The sequence below is a fragment of the Diabrotica virgifera genome, chromosome 8 (assembly GCF_917563875.1).
Source record: "Diabrotica virgifera virgifera chromosome 8, PGI_DIABVI_V3a".
Lineage (NCBI taxonomy): Eukaryota > Metazoa > Arthropoda > Insecta > Coleoptera > Chrysomelidae > Diabrotica > Diabrotica virgifera.
In genome coordinates, this window is record NC_065450.1 from 212,441,739 (window position 1) to 212,461,285 (window position 19,547).

A 19,547-nucleotide genomic window follows, 5' to 3' on the forward strand; every position below is an offset into this window, starting at 1 on the left:
TAGAATTTAGAGACTTTAAAACATTTGTCTTGTAAAATTATTATACAAGATAATGAACCAAAAATGGTACCGACCTAAAGACACATTAAAAAATTTGCCAACACAAAACACAACACAGGCCACTTTTTATTTCTAGGAGGACACTTTCTTGTTTTTTCTAATTGCATCATCGGCGGCACTTCAACCCTCGAGCAGTGAAAACGTTAATACGAAAGACATTATTATAAATAAACCCGCCTAAAATAAAACGAAGTAAATAAAGCTCTTCGCGTTTCACGGTTTCACGTTTCACTTTCACTTATTGTTGTGAGAAATGTGAGAAGCTGATATTAGAGGTTATGATCATCAATTTTAAAAATCGATTATTTTTAAATTACAGTTAAACTATTCTATTTACTTTAAATTAGTATTACGTATTTTCTTTTTGTTTTTAAATTTCTTCTACTATTAACTAATTGGTCTTACTAAAAATCTATTTCAATACCAGAATAATATAAAAAAATAATCCTATCGAAACGTATCTATTATTCGATAAATCGATTAATTTAGTCTTCGAACCAACTATATTAATCACGTACCGTGGTCACGTGATAGTGTTTAAAGGAGGAGAAAGGCTTGGTAGTACGTCATCACCGCGCGATTTGAAAATTAGACTCAACATCATTTTAGCTCCTGTGATATTTTTAAAGAAAGAAATAGCAAAAATAGCGTCAAATCAAGGTTGGATTGAAATAGTTATGCTAAATGATTTTAAAAGCGAAATCATAAACTTTTTGTTTAAATATTGGTATTATTTACATTACTTTTACGTGAAATACATCTAATTTTTCGACGTCCATAAAATACAGTGAGTACAATTCAAGCGATACATATTTAACCAACACCGTTGTAAAAGTTTGTTTTCCAAAATATTTCTCAAAATTTAACCAAAGGAAGTTATTTCTGTTTCGTGATTATTACGTGAAATAAACGTATCTTTGCGATGTAACCGACATTCACACCTATTATAAAAAACATGATGTACTATATTTGTCATTATGATTTTATATTATTCTAATGTCAAACAGGTATAAAGAAAGCACTAATATATAGGTGAATGATTTGGCACTGGAATACGTTTTTTTCCCGTCATAAATCATCGAGTTAGGTATTCGTTGAAATTTGCCGTAAATTTAACGTAATCATCACGTAACTGGGCTCAAACCTGTTTGCTGGGAAAAGGGTTCAATTTAGTTAAACAATTCAGTCCTACTTACCTAAATTACATTCGATATGGTACCGTTCAAAATATCGTTAAAATATGGATTCGGTGGCCAAAGATTCTGCATGGTACCGTTAATAAATGGATTAGGTGCCCAAGGCCATGGATTCGGCATGGTACCGTTAAAAATATCGTTAGCAATTGGGGGTGTCTGTGTCGATACATTCGGTATGGTATCGTTCAACACTTCGTTAACAATTGGATACGGTGGCAAAGTTGATACATCCGGCACGGTTACGTTAACAATTGGATTCGGTGGCGGTGGCCATAAAAAATCGAAAAAATTACATAGTCCAGGACTAACAAGTCCTAAGACTAAACAAACTGTTAGCACTGAGACCATTATTTTACCTGCGTATCACAAACTAATAATCAATTTGAGCTTATATTATATTTATATATCTTCATACATCCTTATTCATCCTATAGTCCTTATCTACGAATATTTTATTTTTTATTTTAATATATTATGTATATTTTTAAGATAAATTCTTATTAGTTAAGGTTAGAAAGTGTTAAATTGTATCTAATATCAATAAATTAGGATAATGATGGTAATAATTGCTTAACGGCAATTACTTTTTGCCATATATCTAGTTTATTGATAGGTAGTGTTAAATTGTATCTAATATCAATAAATTAGGATAATGATGGTAATAATTGCTTAACGGCAATTACTTTTTGCCATATATCTAGTTTATTGATAGGTAGTTTAAAGGGCCTAGCCGGGTAAGATGGTGAAAAGTGCCCCCAACCCAATCTAAATTCCATATAGGCCACTTTTTAGCACATATAGAGGAACTCACTTTCTGAAATTTTTAGCCCCCTAGGTGGTCACGTGACCCCCCTAGAGCCTAATTAGGCTTTTTATGTTTTTATTTTTTATCTCAGCCGCATTAAGAGCTAGCCAAAAACTTTATTTAAAAAAGTTGTAAGTTTTAAAAAGATCTATATGAAATTTTTTTTTTTATTTTTTTGGCGGGAAATTCGAATTTTTAGAACAATTTTAAACTTTTAAATAAATCTGAAAAAAAAACAAAGACACTCGTTTTTACGAAAATTAATTATAATGTGTATTTTTGCACAATCTTTCACCCTGAATTTTTTCAGATTTTTAAAATTGGTGAAACGTACCTTTAAAAATAAAAAACCGCATTTTTTCGGTTTTTTTTTTCGTTTTTTTGATACAATTTTATACATATTTTTCAAAAAATTTAACACCGTCACTAGAATAGGTAAAAAACTGAAAAATAATTGGGATTTGCTTCATAAAAATTTTTTGTAACGCCATCCATTTTCAAGATACAGGGCGTTGAAGAAAACAAAATTTTACATATTTTTTACGATTTTGCCGAAACTACTGGCAACATTGTAATAAAACTTGGCGGGTTTTAAGAGGTAGTTATTGTGCATGTTTTGACATACAACTAAGGATTTAATATTCATCATTGGCGCGCATAGGGGTAATGGTCTGAACTTTTCAAAGAAAAAAAGATAGTACGCCACTGACATATTTCAAATTAACAATCATTTTTGAATTCCTCGTTCAATTTGCAATAAAAAATCTATCTTCTCATTTTTTCATACGACGCGCTGTTTTGCTGCAAAAAATAAAATATCTTAACGCTTCCAAAGTATTCGAATTAATTTTGATAATGGATATATGAGTTTATTATGTATGTAGATGTAGAAACTACTAGAAGTTCGAATACTTTGTAAGGGTTAAGATCTTTTATTTTTTTAATAAAAATGCCGCGTCGTATGAAAAAATAAGAAGATACATTTTTTGTCACAAATTGAACGAGAAATTAAAAAACGATTGTTAATTTGAAATATGTCAGTGGCGTACTATCTTTATTCTTTAAAAAGTTCAGACCATTACCCCTATGCGAGCCAATGATGAATATCAAATCATTAATTGTATGTCAAAATATGCACAATAACCAGCTCTTAAATCCCGCCAAGTTTTATTACAATGTTGCCAGTAGTTTCAGCAAAATCGTAAAAAATGTGTAAAATTTTGTTTTCTTCAACGCCCTGTACTTTGAAAATGGATGGCTTTACAAAAAATTTTTATTAAGCAAACCCCAATTATTTTTCAGTTTTTTACCTATTCTAGTAACAGTGTTACCTTTTTTGAAAAATATGTATAAAATTGTTTCAAAATACGAAAAAAAAACTGAAAAAATGCGGTTTTTTATTTTTAAAGGTACGTTTCACCAATTTTAAAAGTCTGAAAAAATTCAGGGTGAAAGATTGTGCAAAAATACACATTATAATTAATTTTCGTAAAAACGAGTGTCTTAGTTTTTTTTTCAGAGTCATTTAAAAGTTTAAAATTGTTCTAAAAATTCGAATTTCCCGCCAAAAAATTAAAAAAAAAATTTTCTTATAGATCTTTTTGGAACTTACAACTTTTTTTAATAAAGTTTTTGGCTAGCTCTTGATGCGCCTGAGATAAAAAATAAAAACATAAAAAGCCTAATTAGGCTCTAGGGGGGTCACGTGACCACTTAGGGAGCTAAAAATTTCAGAAAGTGAGTTCCTCTATATGTGCTAAAAATTGGCCTATATGGAATTTAAATCGAGCTGGGGGCACTTTTCACCATCTTACCCGGCTAGGCCCTTTTTTGGTTTAAGGGAAGGCGAGGATTCCTCTTCCTATAGACTACTAGAAATTCTGAGCAACATAATGGCTAGATCAGGACATAGTAACATAAATGAAATTTGGGATACGGAATCGATAATGACTTCTACCCATATGGTATCCAGATACAGACCTAAATCACCTTGCTGCAGGGTCATACCTGTTACATAGATGGGGGGGGGGGGGGTAAAACTGCAGAAAGAATTGGTGTAGGAATATTTGATAGTGATGGAAATATTTCTATTCCACTAGGATAGTTAGTCAGACAATATGAAATGTGGCATTTTGCAAGAGAAACATCAGTAATATACTAAAATACTAACCTTTAACTTAACAGTTCCTCTATTTGTGATAATATACTTCTTAATCGGTATAAGCTCTTTGATAGATTGAGAAATATGTACCATTCCAGGCTAAAAATATAAAAAATATCAAGATCAGTACAATGGGAAGTATTACTAATAGGCCTGGATCCCGCGTAGCAAAAGAAAGTTTATTGATACCAAGGTTAAAATTTGTTATTAGCTTAACGGTGTCTAGTCGGACAAACTTTGATGTATGGGAACACTGGAACAGGGGAAGTTTTAATTCTGGAATGTGATTTTAATTGTGGAACGTGTCATCCTGGCAAGTTTATGATTGTGAAAACTAGCAGGTTGTTTTTAAGTTTATTCAATAACAAACCAGTAACAAATCAGTTGGAAGTCCTGTCCGACAAAATACATGGAGCGTTTTAATAGTCTGACGTTCGAAACCTGTAACCTGTTCCACAATTAAATTTCCCCTGTGCCAGTGTTCCCGAACGTCAAAGTTTGTCCGACTAGACACCGTTAAGCTATTAACAAATTTTCAGCTTGCTATTAATCAACTTTTTTTTGGTACGCGGGATCCAGGGCTGTAAGCTTCTTATTTACATTATAGAGTGTTGATAAAATCGACTGTCATTTAAATTATACACGAATCTCTTCCCCTTTTTTTTATCTTGTGCCATAACCATTGATTCTCTTCCTGTAACTCCTTTTTTGTCAAGTTTTGAAGTGAAAACTTCTTTAGGGACGTTGTGCGATTTTTGGATAGGGGAAAAAGCATTGACTTCGCGACCGTCATCGCGACCGTCATCGTCATTGCGACCGTCATCGCTTATGCTATATATTATTTGTATGTACATATAGAGGGTGAGGCAGATAAAGGGCCTATTAGAAATATCTCGAGAACTAAAGACAATTGAATTATGAAAATTGGAATAAGGGGGTTTTGAAGACTGATCTATTTAATGAAATTATTTTCATCTATTTGGTACTTCCGGTTATACCGGAAGTTGCTTATAACTTCGTTTTTTTAAATGGGACACCCTGTATATTTTTACATTTTTGGATTCTCCTCGATTTCTTCTTTCTTAAAATATAAGGTTTTGTAATAATATACAGGGTAGGTTAAAAGATAATTACGTTTTCTTATTAATTTCGTAGCAATATTCCCACCCTGTAGGATTGTAGTAGTTTGACATAATAAACTCTATTTATGTTCAAATGATTTTTAATATAGTCTACTATTGTTAACAATTATTAGTGTAGCTAAATTTTTAATTTTAGTATACAGGGTGGGTCGAAACTCGGAATGAGTATTTTCTGAGATTTCTTAAATGGAACACCATATATTTTAGTATTGTAATGAAATGATATTTCATGGTACTTTTTACCTCTTAAAAATTCCCTATACCTAACTGCTTTAGTTTGTGCTTAATTGTTAATCGCACCAACAATCTTAACTTCGATGGTATTTTGATACCTCAACCACTATTGGCAATTTTAAGTATCAGTATAAATATTCAGTCACAAATAAAAAATTATTTGTGACTGAATATTTTCACGGCCAACCTAATACAATTTCACCTATTTTGTGTTGCAATTAATGTTTGGCTTTAATCACCAATAACTCACAAATTAAAGAAGTTAGGTATAGGGAATGCTTAAGACATTAAAAAGTACCATAAAATAACATTTCATTACAATACTAAAATACAGGGTGTTCCATTTAAGAAAACTCAGAAAATACTCATTCCGAGTTTCGACCAACCCTGTACACTAAAATGAAAATTTTAACTATACCAATTACTCTTAACAATAGTAGACTATATTAAAAATCATTTGAACATTAATAGAGTTTATTATACCAATCTACTACAATCCTACAGGGTGTTAATGTTGCTACGAAATTAATAAGAAAACGTAATTATATTTTAACCTACCGTGTATAATATTACAAAACCTTATATTTTAAGACAGAAGAAATCGAGGATAATCAAAAAATGTAAAAATATACAGGGTGTCCTATTTAAAAAAACGAAGTTACAATCAACTTCCGGTATAACCGGAAGTAGCAAAGAGAAGAAAATATTTTCATTAAATAGTTCATACCTCAAAACCCGTGTATTCCAATATTCAAGATTCTCTTAGCTTTAGTTCTCGAGATATTTATTCTAATAGGCCCTTTATCTGCCTCACCCTGTATATAAATTGTATAGAAGTATTTAAATTTAAAATAAATGTAAAACCTATTTTAGGATGGGAAAAAAAGATTTATTTCGCGACCGTCATAGCGACCGTCATCTCTTCCACGAAATAAATTTTGTACGCATCTATATTATTTGTAAAACCTATTTTTGGATAGGGAAAAAGGATTTATTTCGCGACCGTCATCTCTTCGGCGAAATATATTTTGTACGTACAGTAAAGCGTCGATAATCCGAACTAATTGGTACAGGGGTAGTTCGGATTATCAAATTGTTCGGATTATCGAACATATGTTCAAAATACATACAAAGCTTATAAAAATAGTACATTGTACATACAGTAGGAAAAATGAAAGAATACCCATGAACGAACATATAAAACACGCTGTATTTTCCTGTCACTGTGTCACACAAAACATTGGCCAGCGCAAGTACATGTAATAATTATTGTTACATGTACTTGCACTGGACACTTTTCTTTGTGACACGGTGACAGGAAAATACAGCGTGTTTTATATGTTCGTTCATGGGTATTCTTTCATTTCTCCGACTGTATGTACATACGTTTTAGTTACAAGGAATAAAACACCTGCATAATAAACAAATATACCTATTGTATGTATGTATTTCTGCATAAACAAAACAAAAATCCGCGGTCATATTTTGCCCATATTGTCATATTAAATACAAAAATTCGGTCCGCGATCATATTTTTTAATTTTATAATTTTTTTTTGCGTTCGGATTAGCGAACGTTCGGATTACCAGGGTTCGGATTATCGACGCTCTACTGTATATGTATTGAAGTGAAAACTTCTTTAGGGACGTTGTGCACTTTTTGGATGGGAAAAACTATTAAATTAGCGACCATCGTTGAGACCGCCATCACTTCGAAGAAATAAATTTTAAAAGTGAAAACTTCTTGAGCGTAGTTGTGCACTTTTTGGATGGGGAAAAAGTATTAAATTAGCGACCGTCATCGTTTCGACGAAATAAATTTTTGAAGTGAAAATTTCTTTAGGGACGTTGTGCACTTTTTCGATAGGGAAAAAGTATTGAAATAGCGAACGTCATAGCGACCGTCATCGCTTATAAATTTTTAAGTGAAAACTTCTTTTGGGGACGTTGTGCACTTTTTAGACGGGGAAGAAATATTGAATTAGCGACCGTCATCGCGACCGTCATCGCTTCGACGAAATAAATTTTGGAAGTGAAAACTTCTTTAGGGACGTTTTGCACTTTTTAGATGGGGAAAAATTATTAAATTTGGATGGAGAGGAAGTAATAAATAAGCGACCGTCATCGCTTCGACGAAATAAACATTTGAAGTGAAAACTTCTTTAGGGACGTTGTGCTCTTTTTGGATGGAAAAAAGTATTAAATTATCGACCGTCATCGCGACCGTCATCTCCTCGATGAAATAAATTTTTGAAGTGAAAACTTCTTGAGGGACGTTGTGCACTTTTTGGACGGGGAAAAATTATTAAATTAGCGACCGTAATCGCTTCGACGAAATAAATATTTGAAATGAAACTTCTTTTGGGACGTTGTACACTTTTTCGATGGAAAAAAGTATTAAATTATCGACCGTCATCTCTTCGATGAAATAAATTTTTGAAGTGAAAACTTCTTTAGGGACGTTGTGCACTTTTTGAATGGGGAAAAGTATTAAATTAGTGACCGTTATCACTTCGACGAAATAAATATTTGAATTGAAAATTTCTTTCATTATTTGTATTTCATTTTTAAGTCGTTACAGATGCAGTCGTCAACTTACCTCGCTAGACGATTGCATCCTAGATGCCGTATTTACTGTATCACCGAAGAAGCAATATCTCGGTAGTTTTATACCCACAACTCCTGCAACAACTGGTCCCGAATGAGCACCTAAAAACAAAAAGACTAAACTTATACAAAAACTACATATACATTTATAAACAATCAATGGATTTTTCATGGCCTTTTCATGGATTGAACTTCAACAGTATGTAAGTAGTCAAAGATATGTCCAGGGGCGAGCATTGTCTTGTCTTCTTCTTTAGATATTTAAGGAATTGGGAATTTGTAGCCTATTCCGGCAACTACATTCACTGCATCTTTTCAATGGCGTCCTACAATTATTGTTTCTTTCTGTTAATAATTTAGTATTTGTTATTTTGATGTCGATTTTCATTTATGCTCTGTATACGCTCTTTTTATTTTGTTTTGTACTTGCTGATGGTAGGGGAGCCCAAGCGGAGATTTTTGCAGTTACTCGAGCGCATCAGATTATCATATGGGGAAAAAACTTGTACCCTGTAAATGTACCCCTACCATATATTTTATCTTAACACAGGCGAGTTCGTTAAGGGGGTCCAAAAAAAATATATCCTTAGAAAAAGCGAATATTTCGAGAAATAAACCTCAGATCGAGAAACTAAAAAATACGTATTCAATATTTTTTTAAAATCTATCGAATGATACTAAACACCACAAACCCCCCACAGAAGGGGGGGGGTAAATTTAAACGAACCCCGCGATTTTTCGCGAAATGAACATCAGATCGAAAAACTGCAAAACACATATGTATTCAATATTTTTAAAAAATCTATCGAATGGCACCAAACACGATCCTCCCACATTTTATTTATTTATCGTATGGCATAGATACAACAAGAACACATAATTTTAAAAAAAGTATATAAAACATTACATGAAGTATCACAAACGAACATCTAATGTATTAATATACTGTAAAACATTTTCGGTCGCATTCAGGAACTCATCGAAAACTCCAGGGTACCGCCTCCGGGGGCATTCCTCAATAATGTGGCGGACGGTCTGCCGTTGCGCACCACAATCACACTCAGGAGTAAGGGCCTTTCCCCATCTATGCAAGCTGTCAGCACATCTACCGGTCCCTGTTCTTATTCTGTTCAGCGCCGTCCATGTATTGCGGGGCAGTTCAAAGCCTGGCGGTTTCTGATCGATACAGGCCATTTGGTGTGATTCCTGTGGTGAGTCGCTCTCCCATTGTCTTCTCCAAGCGTTGGTGAGGTCGAAATGTTCCTGATGTAGGGAGGTGGCCCTTAACAATGGGGATATCTGGAGCGCAGTCTGTTCATTTCGATAACAAGCACATGGTGGATGGGTAGTTGATGGTTAGCCTCGATTTTTCGATATTCTCTGAGAAGAGAATGACTTCTTCTTAGTTTAGGCGGTGGAATGTGACTCAGAATGGGAAGCCAATAGTTCGATGTTGGTCGAATTGTACCTGAGATCATTCGCATTGTCTGGTTTAATTGGGTGTCAATGATCGTCCTGTGTTTGCTATTGAGCCATACGGGCGAAGCATATTCAGCCGCCGAGTATACGAGTCCGAGAGCGGATGATCTGAGTACGGAGGCTGAGGACCCCCATGTGGTGCCACATAGCTTTTGGATTATATTATTTCGCGTCTTCAGTTTTTCTGCCGTTCTTTGTAGGTGTTCCTTAAAACTTAAGGTTCTGTCAAGAGTCACTGCAAGATATTTTGGTGTTGAGTTATGAGCGAGTAGTCTGTTTTCAAAGTGAACGGAGATATTTTTGTTGGCTTGGGCATTATTCAGATGGAAACAGCACACTTCAGTTTTCGTTGCATTGGGCCGTAGCCTCCATTTGCGAAAATATTCACCCATAACAGCAAGGTCATCCGTCAGTATTGTTTCTGTAACATTCATGTTATTATGTCTTGCTGCAATGGCCCAATCGTCAGCGTACCCAAATTTCTGCGAAGTTGTCCTAGGTAGGTCCGCGATGTATAAATTAAAGAGTAAGGGTGCCAAAACACAAAGTTGGGGTGAGGGGTTACTTTAAAATCTTAAATAGGAGCCCCCAATTTTTATTGCAGATTTGGATTCTTTACGTAAAAATAAACAACTTTTATACGAGACATTTTTTCGAGTTATGGATAAATGGCGTTATAATCGTAAAAAACGATTGTTGGAAATGGAGACTAAAATAATTAAAAAATGGAAAGTCCCCACTTAAATGGAAAACTTTACTTAACTTCTTTGGTTTTAAGACCTAATCTTTACAACCCAATAGGTCCCCATAACGCTCGAGTAACTGTACATTTAGCACACTTTCCTCCCCTACTATGAGTTTCTCATTAATTGAGTAGATTTTCAATATCTGTCTTATGTCTTCTCTGTGTAATGCTTCTACTCTTCTGAGCAATCGTCATTTCTTTTTATAGTAGATAATCTTTACCTTTCAGGTAGCCTTCAGATATGAAATCTTATGTCGATAAATTGTCTAAGTATACTATATAATATACAAGACTCATCATAACATGCATGAAAATTTCCAGGAACTGCGTAAAATAACTTCTGCCGAGCGTCAACCGGTTTAAGAATTGGTTGTGTGACTTGGCATCTTCTACAATTTTCCTCCATTCGTTCCTGTTTTTATCTCACAATAAAACACTGAAAAACGTTTGTTTTCTATACTTCCACAAAATTTATTACAACTATGTTATTACTACAGCTGTTTCGGCAAAGTGCCTTTCTCAAGTGATATATTTTACAATGTGTTTGCCTTTTTAAGTCTTTAACTGAAGAGGTTGAGGAGTGGGGAGCTGTTTGTCTCGAGTTTGTCATTCAGAATTATATCTGTATTTTTCAATTTATTAATTTCCATTGATTCTAAAAGTGATAGCTTAAGGCCTTTATTTTGAAGATGTAGAATTTGAAACTCTTCATTGAAAGAATGATTATGATCTAGAAGGTGAAGTGCGTATGTAGAAGTGTCTGTTTTTCTATTGTTGAAAGCTCTTTTGTGTTCTGCTATCCGTTTGTCAAAAGTTCTGCCAGTTTGACCGATGTAAGTTTTCGGACAGTCACCACAAGTTAGTTTGTACACACCACTCTGTAATTGCTTTCTCTTTCGGCTTTTATTGTTTTTAATATGTTTGCTTAAGTTGTTGTTAGTTCTGAAAGCTGGTGTTATTCCTTTCTTTTTTATGTATCTGGCTATTTTTGTTGTTATTTTGCCAGTATATGTGAGAGAGCAGAAGGTACTGGGTTCTTTCTGTGGTGGTGGATATACTAATTTCAAGGCTTTCTTATGGAGTTTTTGGTTTAAAATGTTGTTAACTGTTTGTTCGTTATAGCCATTGTTTACTGCTATTTGTCTAATGATATTTAGTTCTGTCTCGAAGTTATTTTTTGTCATAGGAATTTCTGTCAGTCTATGTATCATGCTATGGTAGGCTGCTAATTTGTGTTGTGTAGGATGGGATGATGAATTGTGTATAGTTGTGTCAGTATGGGTAGGTTTATGATATACGGAGAACTCATGTTTGTTGTGTCGTCTGGTAATCGTTACATCTAGAAAGTTTATGGAATTATTCTGTTCTGTTTCTATTGTGAACTCAATATTACTATGAAGTGAATTAATGTATGATAGAAATTGGTCAAGTTGTCTGTTAGTTCCTGTAAAGCAGACTAGTATGTCATCCACGTATCTCCACCAATATAAGAGCTGTTTAAATACGGGGTGTTTGGAAATTGTTGTTTCAAGTTGGTTCATAAATATATCTGATAGTAATGGGCTTAGAGGAATACCCATAATAAGTCCTGCACTGTTGTTTGTGTAAATTTGATTATTGAATTCAAAATAGTTTTTTTGTATGCAAATTTCAAGAAGGTGTAAAATTTCAGATTCCTGTTCCTGTTTTTGCTTCTGGTTACCCATTCTCTGACTCCCATCTTCTTAAAGTCCTCCAGTATCTGGTTCTCCATCTAGTTTTGGGTCTTCCTCGTGGTCTGCCTGATACAGGTCTCGATTTGGAAATTTTCTTGATAATGGCTTCTGGATTCTTCCTTTCTATATGTCCCATCCATCTGAGTGTCTGTGCCTTGAAAATCTGACGATGTCTTCTCCTTTCAGAAGTTCTCTTACTTCGTGGTTCATGAGTTTTCTAAATGCATTATTACCTAAGTTTAGTGGTCCTGCTATCCTCCGAATTATTTTCCTTTCTAGGATCCTCAATATTTCTTCGTCCTTCTGTGTCAGACACATTACTTCAGCACCATATTATGTGATTACTGGACTAATTGCTGCTTTGTAAATTTTCAGTTTTGTATTCTGAGTCAGCTTCTTTTTTTTTTGAGGAAGTTACTGTATTTCCATTAGGTTCTGTTTCCTGCCTGGATTCTTTCGTTAATTTCGATACTTCTATCATTATTTCCATTAACTGAGACTCCAAGATACTTAAAATGTTCTACCTTTTCAAATTTGACCACTACCCACTACTAACTACTTGACGAAAAAAATGTGAACGCCTCACTTAAGCCCTGTTACTTTCCATCCCCTTGGAAAGGCAATACAATTGTGCTCCCTAAAAGGGATCAATTCCGGACCAATTACAACTCTTCCAGGCCGATTTCTCTTCTAAGCGTTATGGCTAGTCTCAGTGCCGGCGCTAGGGTATAAGGTGCCCGCCTGCAAAACTAGCACAGGCGCCCCCCCCCCCACACACATTCTTATGGGCGCCCATATAAAAATTTTTAGGGTGGGGCCAGACGTGAAGACGTTGCACATTACATTTTGTATACTTTGGATGACAATATATAGTTTAAAGAACCCGAAAAGCTAGGGGGTGGCACGGCCTCCCTGACAGCGTGCCTGCATGGGCGCCCATGCAGATACTCGTACAACCCCAGCCTTGGGGACATTATGAGTGTTTTAATGAAACAGTGAGACCCACATTTCCGAAGATCAAACCGGTCACTGATCTACCTATCTGACCGCTCATAACCTGGAGTGGTATGTATCTGACCCCCAAGCTATAACAACACCCCACCCCATCGCAGTACATAGCGAATGAGGTGGCTTTGTACTGAACGTTTCCTTGGATGCCCTGGGTAATGGGACATCCTCTGTATTACTTTATGTGGTTAAACCATCTGATTTTAGGGGTAGCTAGAAGAGCTTTCCTCTAATTAATGACTTGATTTTGGACTTGTGTCCTAAAAATGTGTGTTCCAGGCAGCGAGGCATCGACTTAGTCGTTGTTCCCCTATCCGCAAATGTCCCCGGTAAATAAAGTTCGGTTACAGTTTTATTGGATCCATGATCTGACAGAACAACTTCATTTTAATTTTTTTTTGAAATGGACCGCGATAGTCGTGACGTCAAAACGTCAAAAAAAGGTTTCCAAACACGTTGTGTCCAGGTACACGCTAAAATTAGTCCTATCGCCAGGGAGGTACAACGGCCTCCTTAATTCAGATGGACTTACCCAAGTTTTTTTATGTATTTTGACCCGTAGAACACGAATTTTTTGGGTAACAGTTGATCCGGATGTCGATAAGATTATTATAAACAAAGAACTTGAGGAGTTACATAGCAGCGATTTTTCGCAAAACAAAACATTTTTTGTATTTTTTGGGTGATTCTCAGCAAAAAATGGTCCTACAAGTTTTTTCGTAGGATGCATAGTTTTCGAGATAAACGCGGTTGAACTTTCAAAAAATCGAAAAGGTGCAATTTTTGAACCGGAATAACTTTTGACTCAAAAATAAAATAGCAATTCTGCTTGCTGCACTTGAAAGTTTAAGTCAAATTCTATCGGTTTTGATTATTTGCATTGCTAAAAATTAAGTTTTTATTTGTCAAACAAAGCTATAAACACATAGTGTTTCCCGTGCCAAATGCATGCGTTTTAATGTTTGTAATATACGTAGAAATTCTGTATGCGCGCCTACTCGTTCTATTTCAAATTAGAAATGCATTGAAAACATCATTCAATCACTATGTGTTTATAGCTTTTTTAACAATAAAAAAATTATTTTTTAGCAATGAAAATAATCAAAGCCGATAGAATTTGACTTGAACTTTCAAATGCGGTAAGCAGAATTGGTATTTTATTTTTCAATCAAAAGTTATTCGGGTTCAAAAATTGCAATTTTTCGATTTTTTGAAAGTTCAACCGCGTTTATGTCGAAAACTATGCATCCTACAAAAAAATTTGTAAAAACATTTTTTGCTTAGAATGACTCAAAATATACAAAAAAAATGTTTTATTTTTCGAAAAATCGCTGTTATGTGATTCCTCAAGTTCTTTGTTTATAACAAACTTATCGACATCCGAATCGACTGTTACCCAAAAAATTCGTGTTCTACGGGTTAAAATACATAAAGAAAACTTGGGTAAGTCCATCTGAATTAAGGAGGCCGTTGTACCCCCCCCGGCGACAGGACTAATTGGAGAATCTAAAAATTTCGCTTGGACTAAATGTACTCAAATAAAAAAGTTAAACTTCATCAAGCTAATGACTATTTAGCGTGGGCAGTGACTGTATATTTTGATACACGCAATTTTGATATGTTTAGTGTTTGTTGGATAGAAAAATATTTGTTATGACGTTTAATTCTACCTAACTTTTTTATTTGCGTACACGTTAGCGTATACCTAGACACAACGTGTTTGGAAAAATTTTGACGTTTTGACGTCACACTATCACGGTCCATTGGCTAAGAGAGAACTAAGATTGTTTTTGTCATTTCTTCTTTTTCGGCTTTTCTTCTTCGGTTCGTGCCCCAGATATTTTTTTTGAATCCATTTTTATTTAACTAAATAAAAATAATAACTTTAAAACCTCAGGATTATGTTTCTGCAGTAATGTGAAACCGTAATTTAATAATAGTACTGAGTACTTAACAAATATAATTTTATATTAATTGAATGCAACACTTTTTTTAGATTCTTTAACTGCAGAGTACAACTGACAAACTATTCTGTACTAGTATAGGTATAATCACATGAAATAATACTAAATCTAAATCTAAAAATCTCTAAACTAAACTTTATGTAAAATGTTTATTTTAAATATTATGTTTTTATGGGATTAATACTCGATACCTATTAATAAGAACATACCTAATACTTAAATTACACAGGCGGCAAGAAAACAGTATCAGAATAGTGTTTATTTTACTAGAAATCATTCATTTCCTCTCATAACTGCTGATACAAAACTTACAACTTGCAAGAAATTTGAAGAAAGTAAACAAAGCATTCTTATTTAGAGCAAAGTTGTTTGGTTGAAATATAATATCTTTGACCAATAAATTATATTACTACATGGTAAGAATTCTATGCGGCATTGCATATTTTTGTATATTTTACATGTGTGATATGCAAAACTAACAAACACTGATTAGGGTATTATGACGAATTTAAACCACATTTAAAAAAAAATGAATTTTTCTATTTTAGTATTTTGCATAACACCAGCAGAAAAAAAGAGGGGCGCCCGCCTGCAGTGCATCCCTTGCAGGCCCGTTATCGCCGGCCCTGGGCTAGTCTTCAAGAGGATCTTCAAGTAAACACTCATTGAATTTACCACAGAAATTTTAACATCATCGCTTCATTATTGGGACTGTGCAAGTTGGGAAGAGCGACACCTAGTGGCATACCATCAGCAACATTTCTAGCACTTTTAATTATATTGGACAATTATAGATATTAGTCCTGGTTGCTGGATAATTGTCAAGGCCATGGTCCAAAAAAAGAATAAGAAGAAAAAGTAAGATTGAGGTTACGTTATTAAAAGGTAAACATTGTATGTAGTAAATAAAATTAATTAGTAAAATGAAGTATTACAAGCAAAATACAATTAATTAAATTCACTTTAAAAATTGCATATCATCTCATATTACGGAGAAACATATAATTTTTACAATTTATAACACAGCATTTGTGGAATCCAATTTTCTTCAATGACAGTAGGTACGAGATATATGTCAATTTGACAATTTCAATTGACAACATTAATTACGGTGGAGCCTCGACAACTCGGATTAATCGGGACCGCGGCCGATCCGGGTTATCGAAAATCCGGGTTAGCCGGAGAGCATGGTAAAAATTAATAAAATACGGTATACTTATAGATAAAGTCCGTTATAATTAAAATAACATGAAATATCGTACAGTACACATCTAACTTACCTATAGTTGTATAGAGTATAGTATAGACAGTATAGAGTATGGTTCATTTCTAGGTAAAAAAACTCAGTTAGTTTCGGTTGTGTTAATTTGGTCTGCCATCGGAACAATATTATGTTATTTAAGAACAGTAACTCTTTCATTGCTTAAAAGACCATTGTTTAAAAAATAAATTTTTAAAAGACAGTCGGAAATAAATAAAGGAATAACAGGTGCCTGTTGTTTGCGATAGCCCCAAATAATTAACATCGCTCTGCCGCCGCCGTCGTGTGCCATGAGTCATTTTTACTATCGTATAGTTCAAATTACACAAATACACATATCTCTCAAATATTATATTATGGTCGAAGAGAAGTTTTATCAATGAAACTCGATATTTTTAAGACATTCCAGAAGAGGCTACAGATACAGATAAAATGTTTTAACATAATACATACATACATTTTTATTGTTGAAATGTTGTCTGATGAAAATCGGTCCGGGTTATCCGGACTTCCGGGTTATCGGGAGCCGACTTATCGAGGTTCCACTGTACTTAAGAAGGTTAAGAAAGTTGGAAGGTTTCTCCACTTCTTGCGCACGATCGTTTATCGTATCCCCTCCAAGTACTTGCACACAGCGAATAAAAATTCGGCTTTAGAGAGGGTCACTCCACTAGAACCGCGTTGACTAAAATCGTCCCACACATTATCCAAATGTTATAAGACAAAAAATTCTATCGGCATATTTCTCAATGTACCAAAAGCCTTTTGCCAAGTCTGGCATGATGGATTGGTGAGGAAACTACTGGACAATCGGTTATGTAGTAAAAATATCGGGTATATGAGATATGTGATAAAGAAGATCACAAAAATAGCTTGGCAGCATATCTTACTCAATTAAAATCTTATATATTTCTTGTTCTGCAGATACTTACCTATTCTAACATCAACTTTGGTACCAGAAGGAATTTTAAGCTGTCTGATATGTTTAACCATCTCTAGTGAGACGTCCACAATATTTTGTGCATGATTTTCATTTTCATCTGGGGCTCCGCATACTGCCATATATATTTGCCCAACAGTTTCCACCTAAAATAATATTAGAATATAACTACTATAATAGTCTAAGATCCGAATAAAGGTCGACCTGCATCCATCTGCTTTCCAGATGAAACATTTTTTTTTGTTAAATTTAATACATAGACAAATAGAACTTACATGGGTTGCCTATCAAAATCGTGTCATACCTAGCTATCCTAAGGGAGGGCCGCAGGGGTTGAAATCAATATTTCAAGCACATTTTTTTGAAAAAATGGTAGAAATATTTTATTTTTAAATTAAATAAGCATATTCAGTATAATTCATATATTATTCAAAAAAAAATTCAAGGAAAAATATTGACTCCTCGAAAACAATGAATTTTGCGGTGGACATCAGAACTCATCATTGGATCATCAGATTGGAAAAAATTCAAAAAACTTTATTAGCTTATGAGTTTGTAGAGGTAACACTATCGAGTTTTTTTAGTTTTATCGATTTTTGACTTTTTGGTATCACTTAATTTTTTTTTGCAAAAAAGAATGAAAATCCACATATTTATTATTGTTAAAAAAAATAAGCATAAAACAAAAAATATCTCGACAACGTTACCTCAAGGTATATCTAAAAAAATATATACAAAATTCCAGGTAGGTCGGTCAAGTAGTTTTTGAGTTACAATTTCTACAGCCTTTGAAAAAAGCAGTTTTGAAAACGCGTTTAAACTATTGTCAACTTTTATCTTCAATTTCTTTTTTGTCTGTCAAATGGTAAAGTGATGCACAACATAATAAGTTTTTGAAACGAGGAGTTATTTACAAAAGAGAATGATAACAGCTGTTGACCGTCGACCGTTCACTACGTTCAAGCGCGCTGGCGCGGTCCTGCTGCAAAGCGAGTCGATATTCAACACTATCTCCCTACCTCCCTACCTTCGACTCTCTATGCAGCAGGTTCGCGCCAGCGCGCTTGAGCGTAGTGAGAAACGTTAACAGCTGTTCCCATTCTATTTTGTAAATTACTCCGCGATTCAAAATCATATTCCCGTGTACATCACTTTACGATTTAACAGATAAAAAATAAATTGAAAATAAAAGTTGACAATACTTTAAACGCGTTTTCATCAAAACTCCTTTTTTCAAGGGCTTCAGAATCACAACAGAATTTTAAGATTTCCCTGTTTATATATTTTAGAAACTGTTTGCTTAATTCGTAAACACCTACATGTCTTTCCAACCAGACGAAATCATGACTGCTCCGCCAAAAATTCAACCTCTCCTCTGATTAGATGTCTATTTACCGATCCCGTGCGCTGAATTACTAAATACATCTGTATTATATCCTGCTAAAAAACTGTACAACCATCTTATTTTACAACTGAAATCTACAACAGCTTTCCCCAAGTTCCGTAAAATAACAAAAGCCTATCTATCTAAAAAAAAACCATACTTAATAGTATTCAGTAGAAGAGTTTCAAAATCAATAAATAAGAAATTAAAATAGGTATGTACCTTTATGTACAAGTAACTAAAGTATTTTATCTATATTTGGGTTTCATATGCAGCAGCTTAAACTTATTAGTTCCTAAGGTTGTATTATGCAAATTTATTTATTAATTTTTGTATGCAAATTTATTTAAATGTTGCAATAGATTATTTTTATTATATTTTCATTATCTTTTATTTTGTAATGTTGACGATTTATGTAACTTCAGCAAATTGTATATGTGATTGTTATTTTTCGACTTTTTGTAAGTTTTGTCCATCAAATTGTAAAATTTTCAGTGATTATTTCATTCATAGGAGATTTTGACCAATAGAAAGCTACGGAAATAAAAATTATAGCGATTATTTCATTCATAGGAGATTCTGACCAATAAAAAGCTACAGAAATCTTAATTAAATCGATAATTTTTGATAATCTCCCGTCGTTAAGTATATTACGTCAGATGACCTTCGTTGCTACGAAAAAATACATTCAGTAACATTAATGGCATTTAATGTTTTAAAAATTATAAAAGTGATGACTTTCGATCGTCAAATATTTATAAAAACTGTGTGTTTAATGGTACTTACATAAATAAATTACAATAAAATTTTGGTTTTGAACAGTTTTATTCATGAAATAATCGCAACA

At 33.8% G+C, this 19,547-nt stretch overlaps 1 protein-coding gene across 2 annotated transcripts in view; it reads right to left on the bottom strand.

Moving 5' to 3' along the window:
- The window catches only part of LOC114331771 (soluble guanylate cyclase 89Da-like), a 176,138-nt gene that overhangs the window by 13,547 nt on the left and 143,044 nt on the right, over positions 1 to 19,547 (bottom strand). Inside the window, exons 10-12 of one of the 2 annotated variants that reach the window (XM_050657619.1) lie at positions 17,309 to 17,462; positions 8,197 to 8,306; positions 4,232 to 4,321 (exon numbers count right to left, since the gene is read on the bottom strand). In XM_050657619.1, the coding sequence (XP_050513576.1) occupies positions 4,232 to 4,321; positions 8,197 to 8,306; positions 17,309 to 17,462 (354 nt within the window). Of the gene's footprint in view, positions 1 to 1,256; positions 1,638 to 4,231; positions 4,322 to 8,196; positions 8,307 to 17,308; positions 17,463 to 19,547 lie in introns of those variants that run through there. The other variant, XR_007700007.1, reaches the window with a different exon arrangement.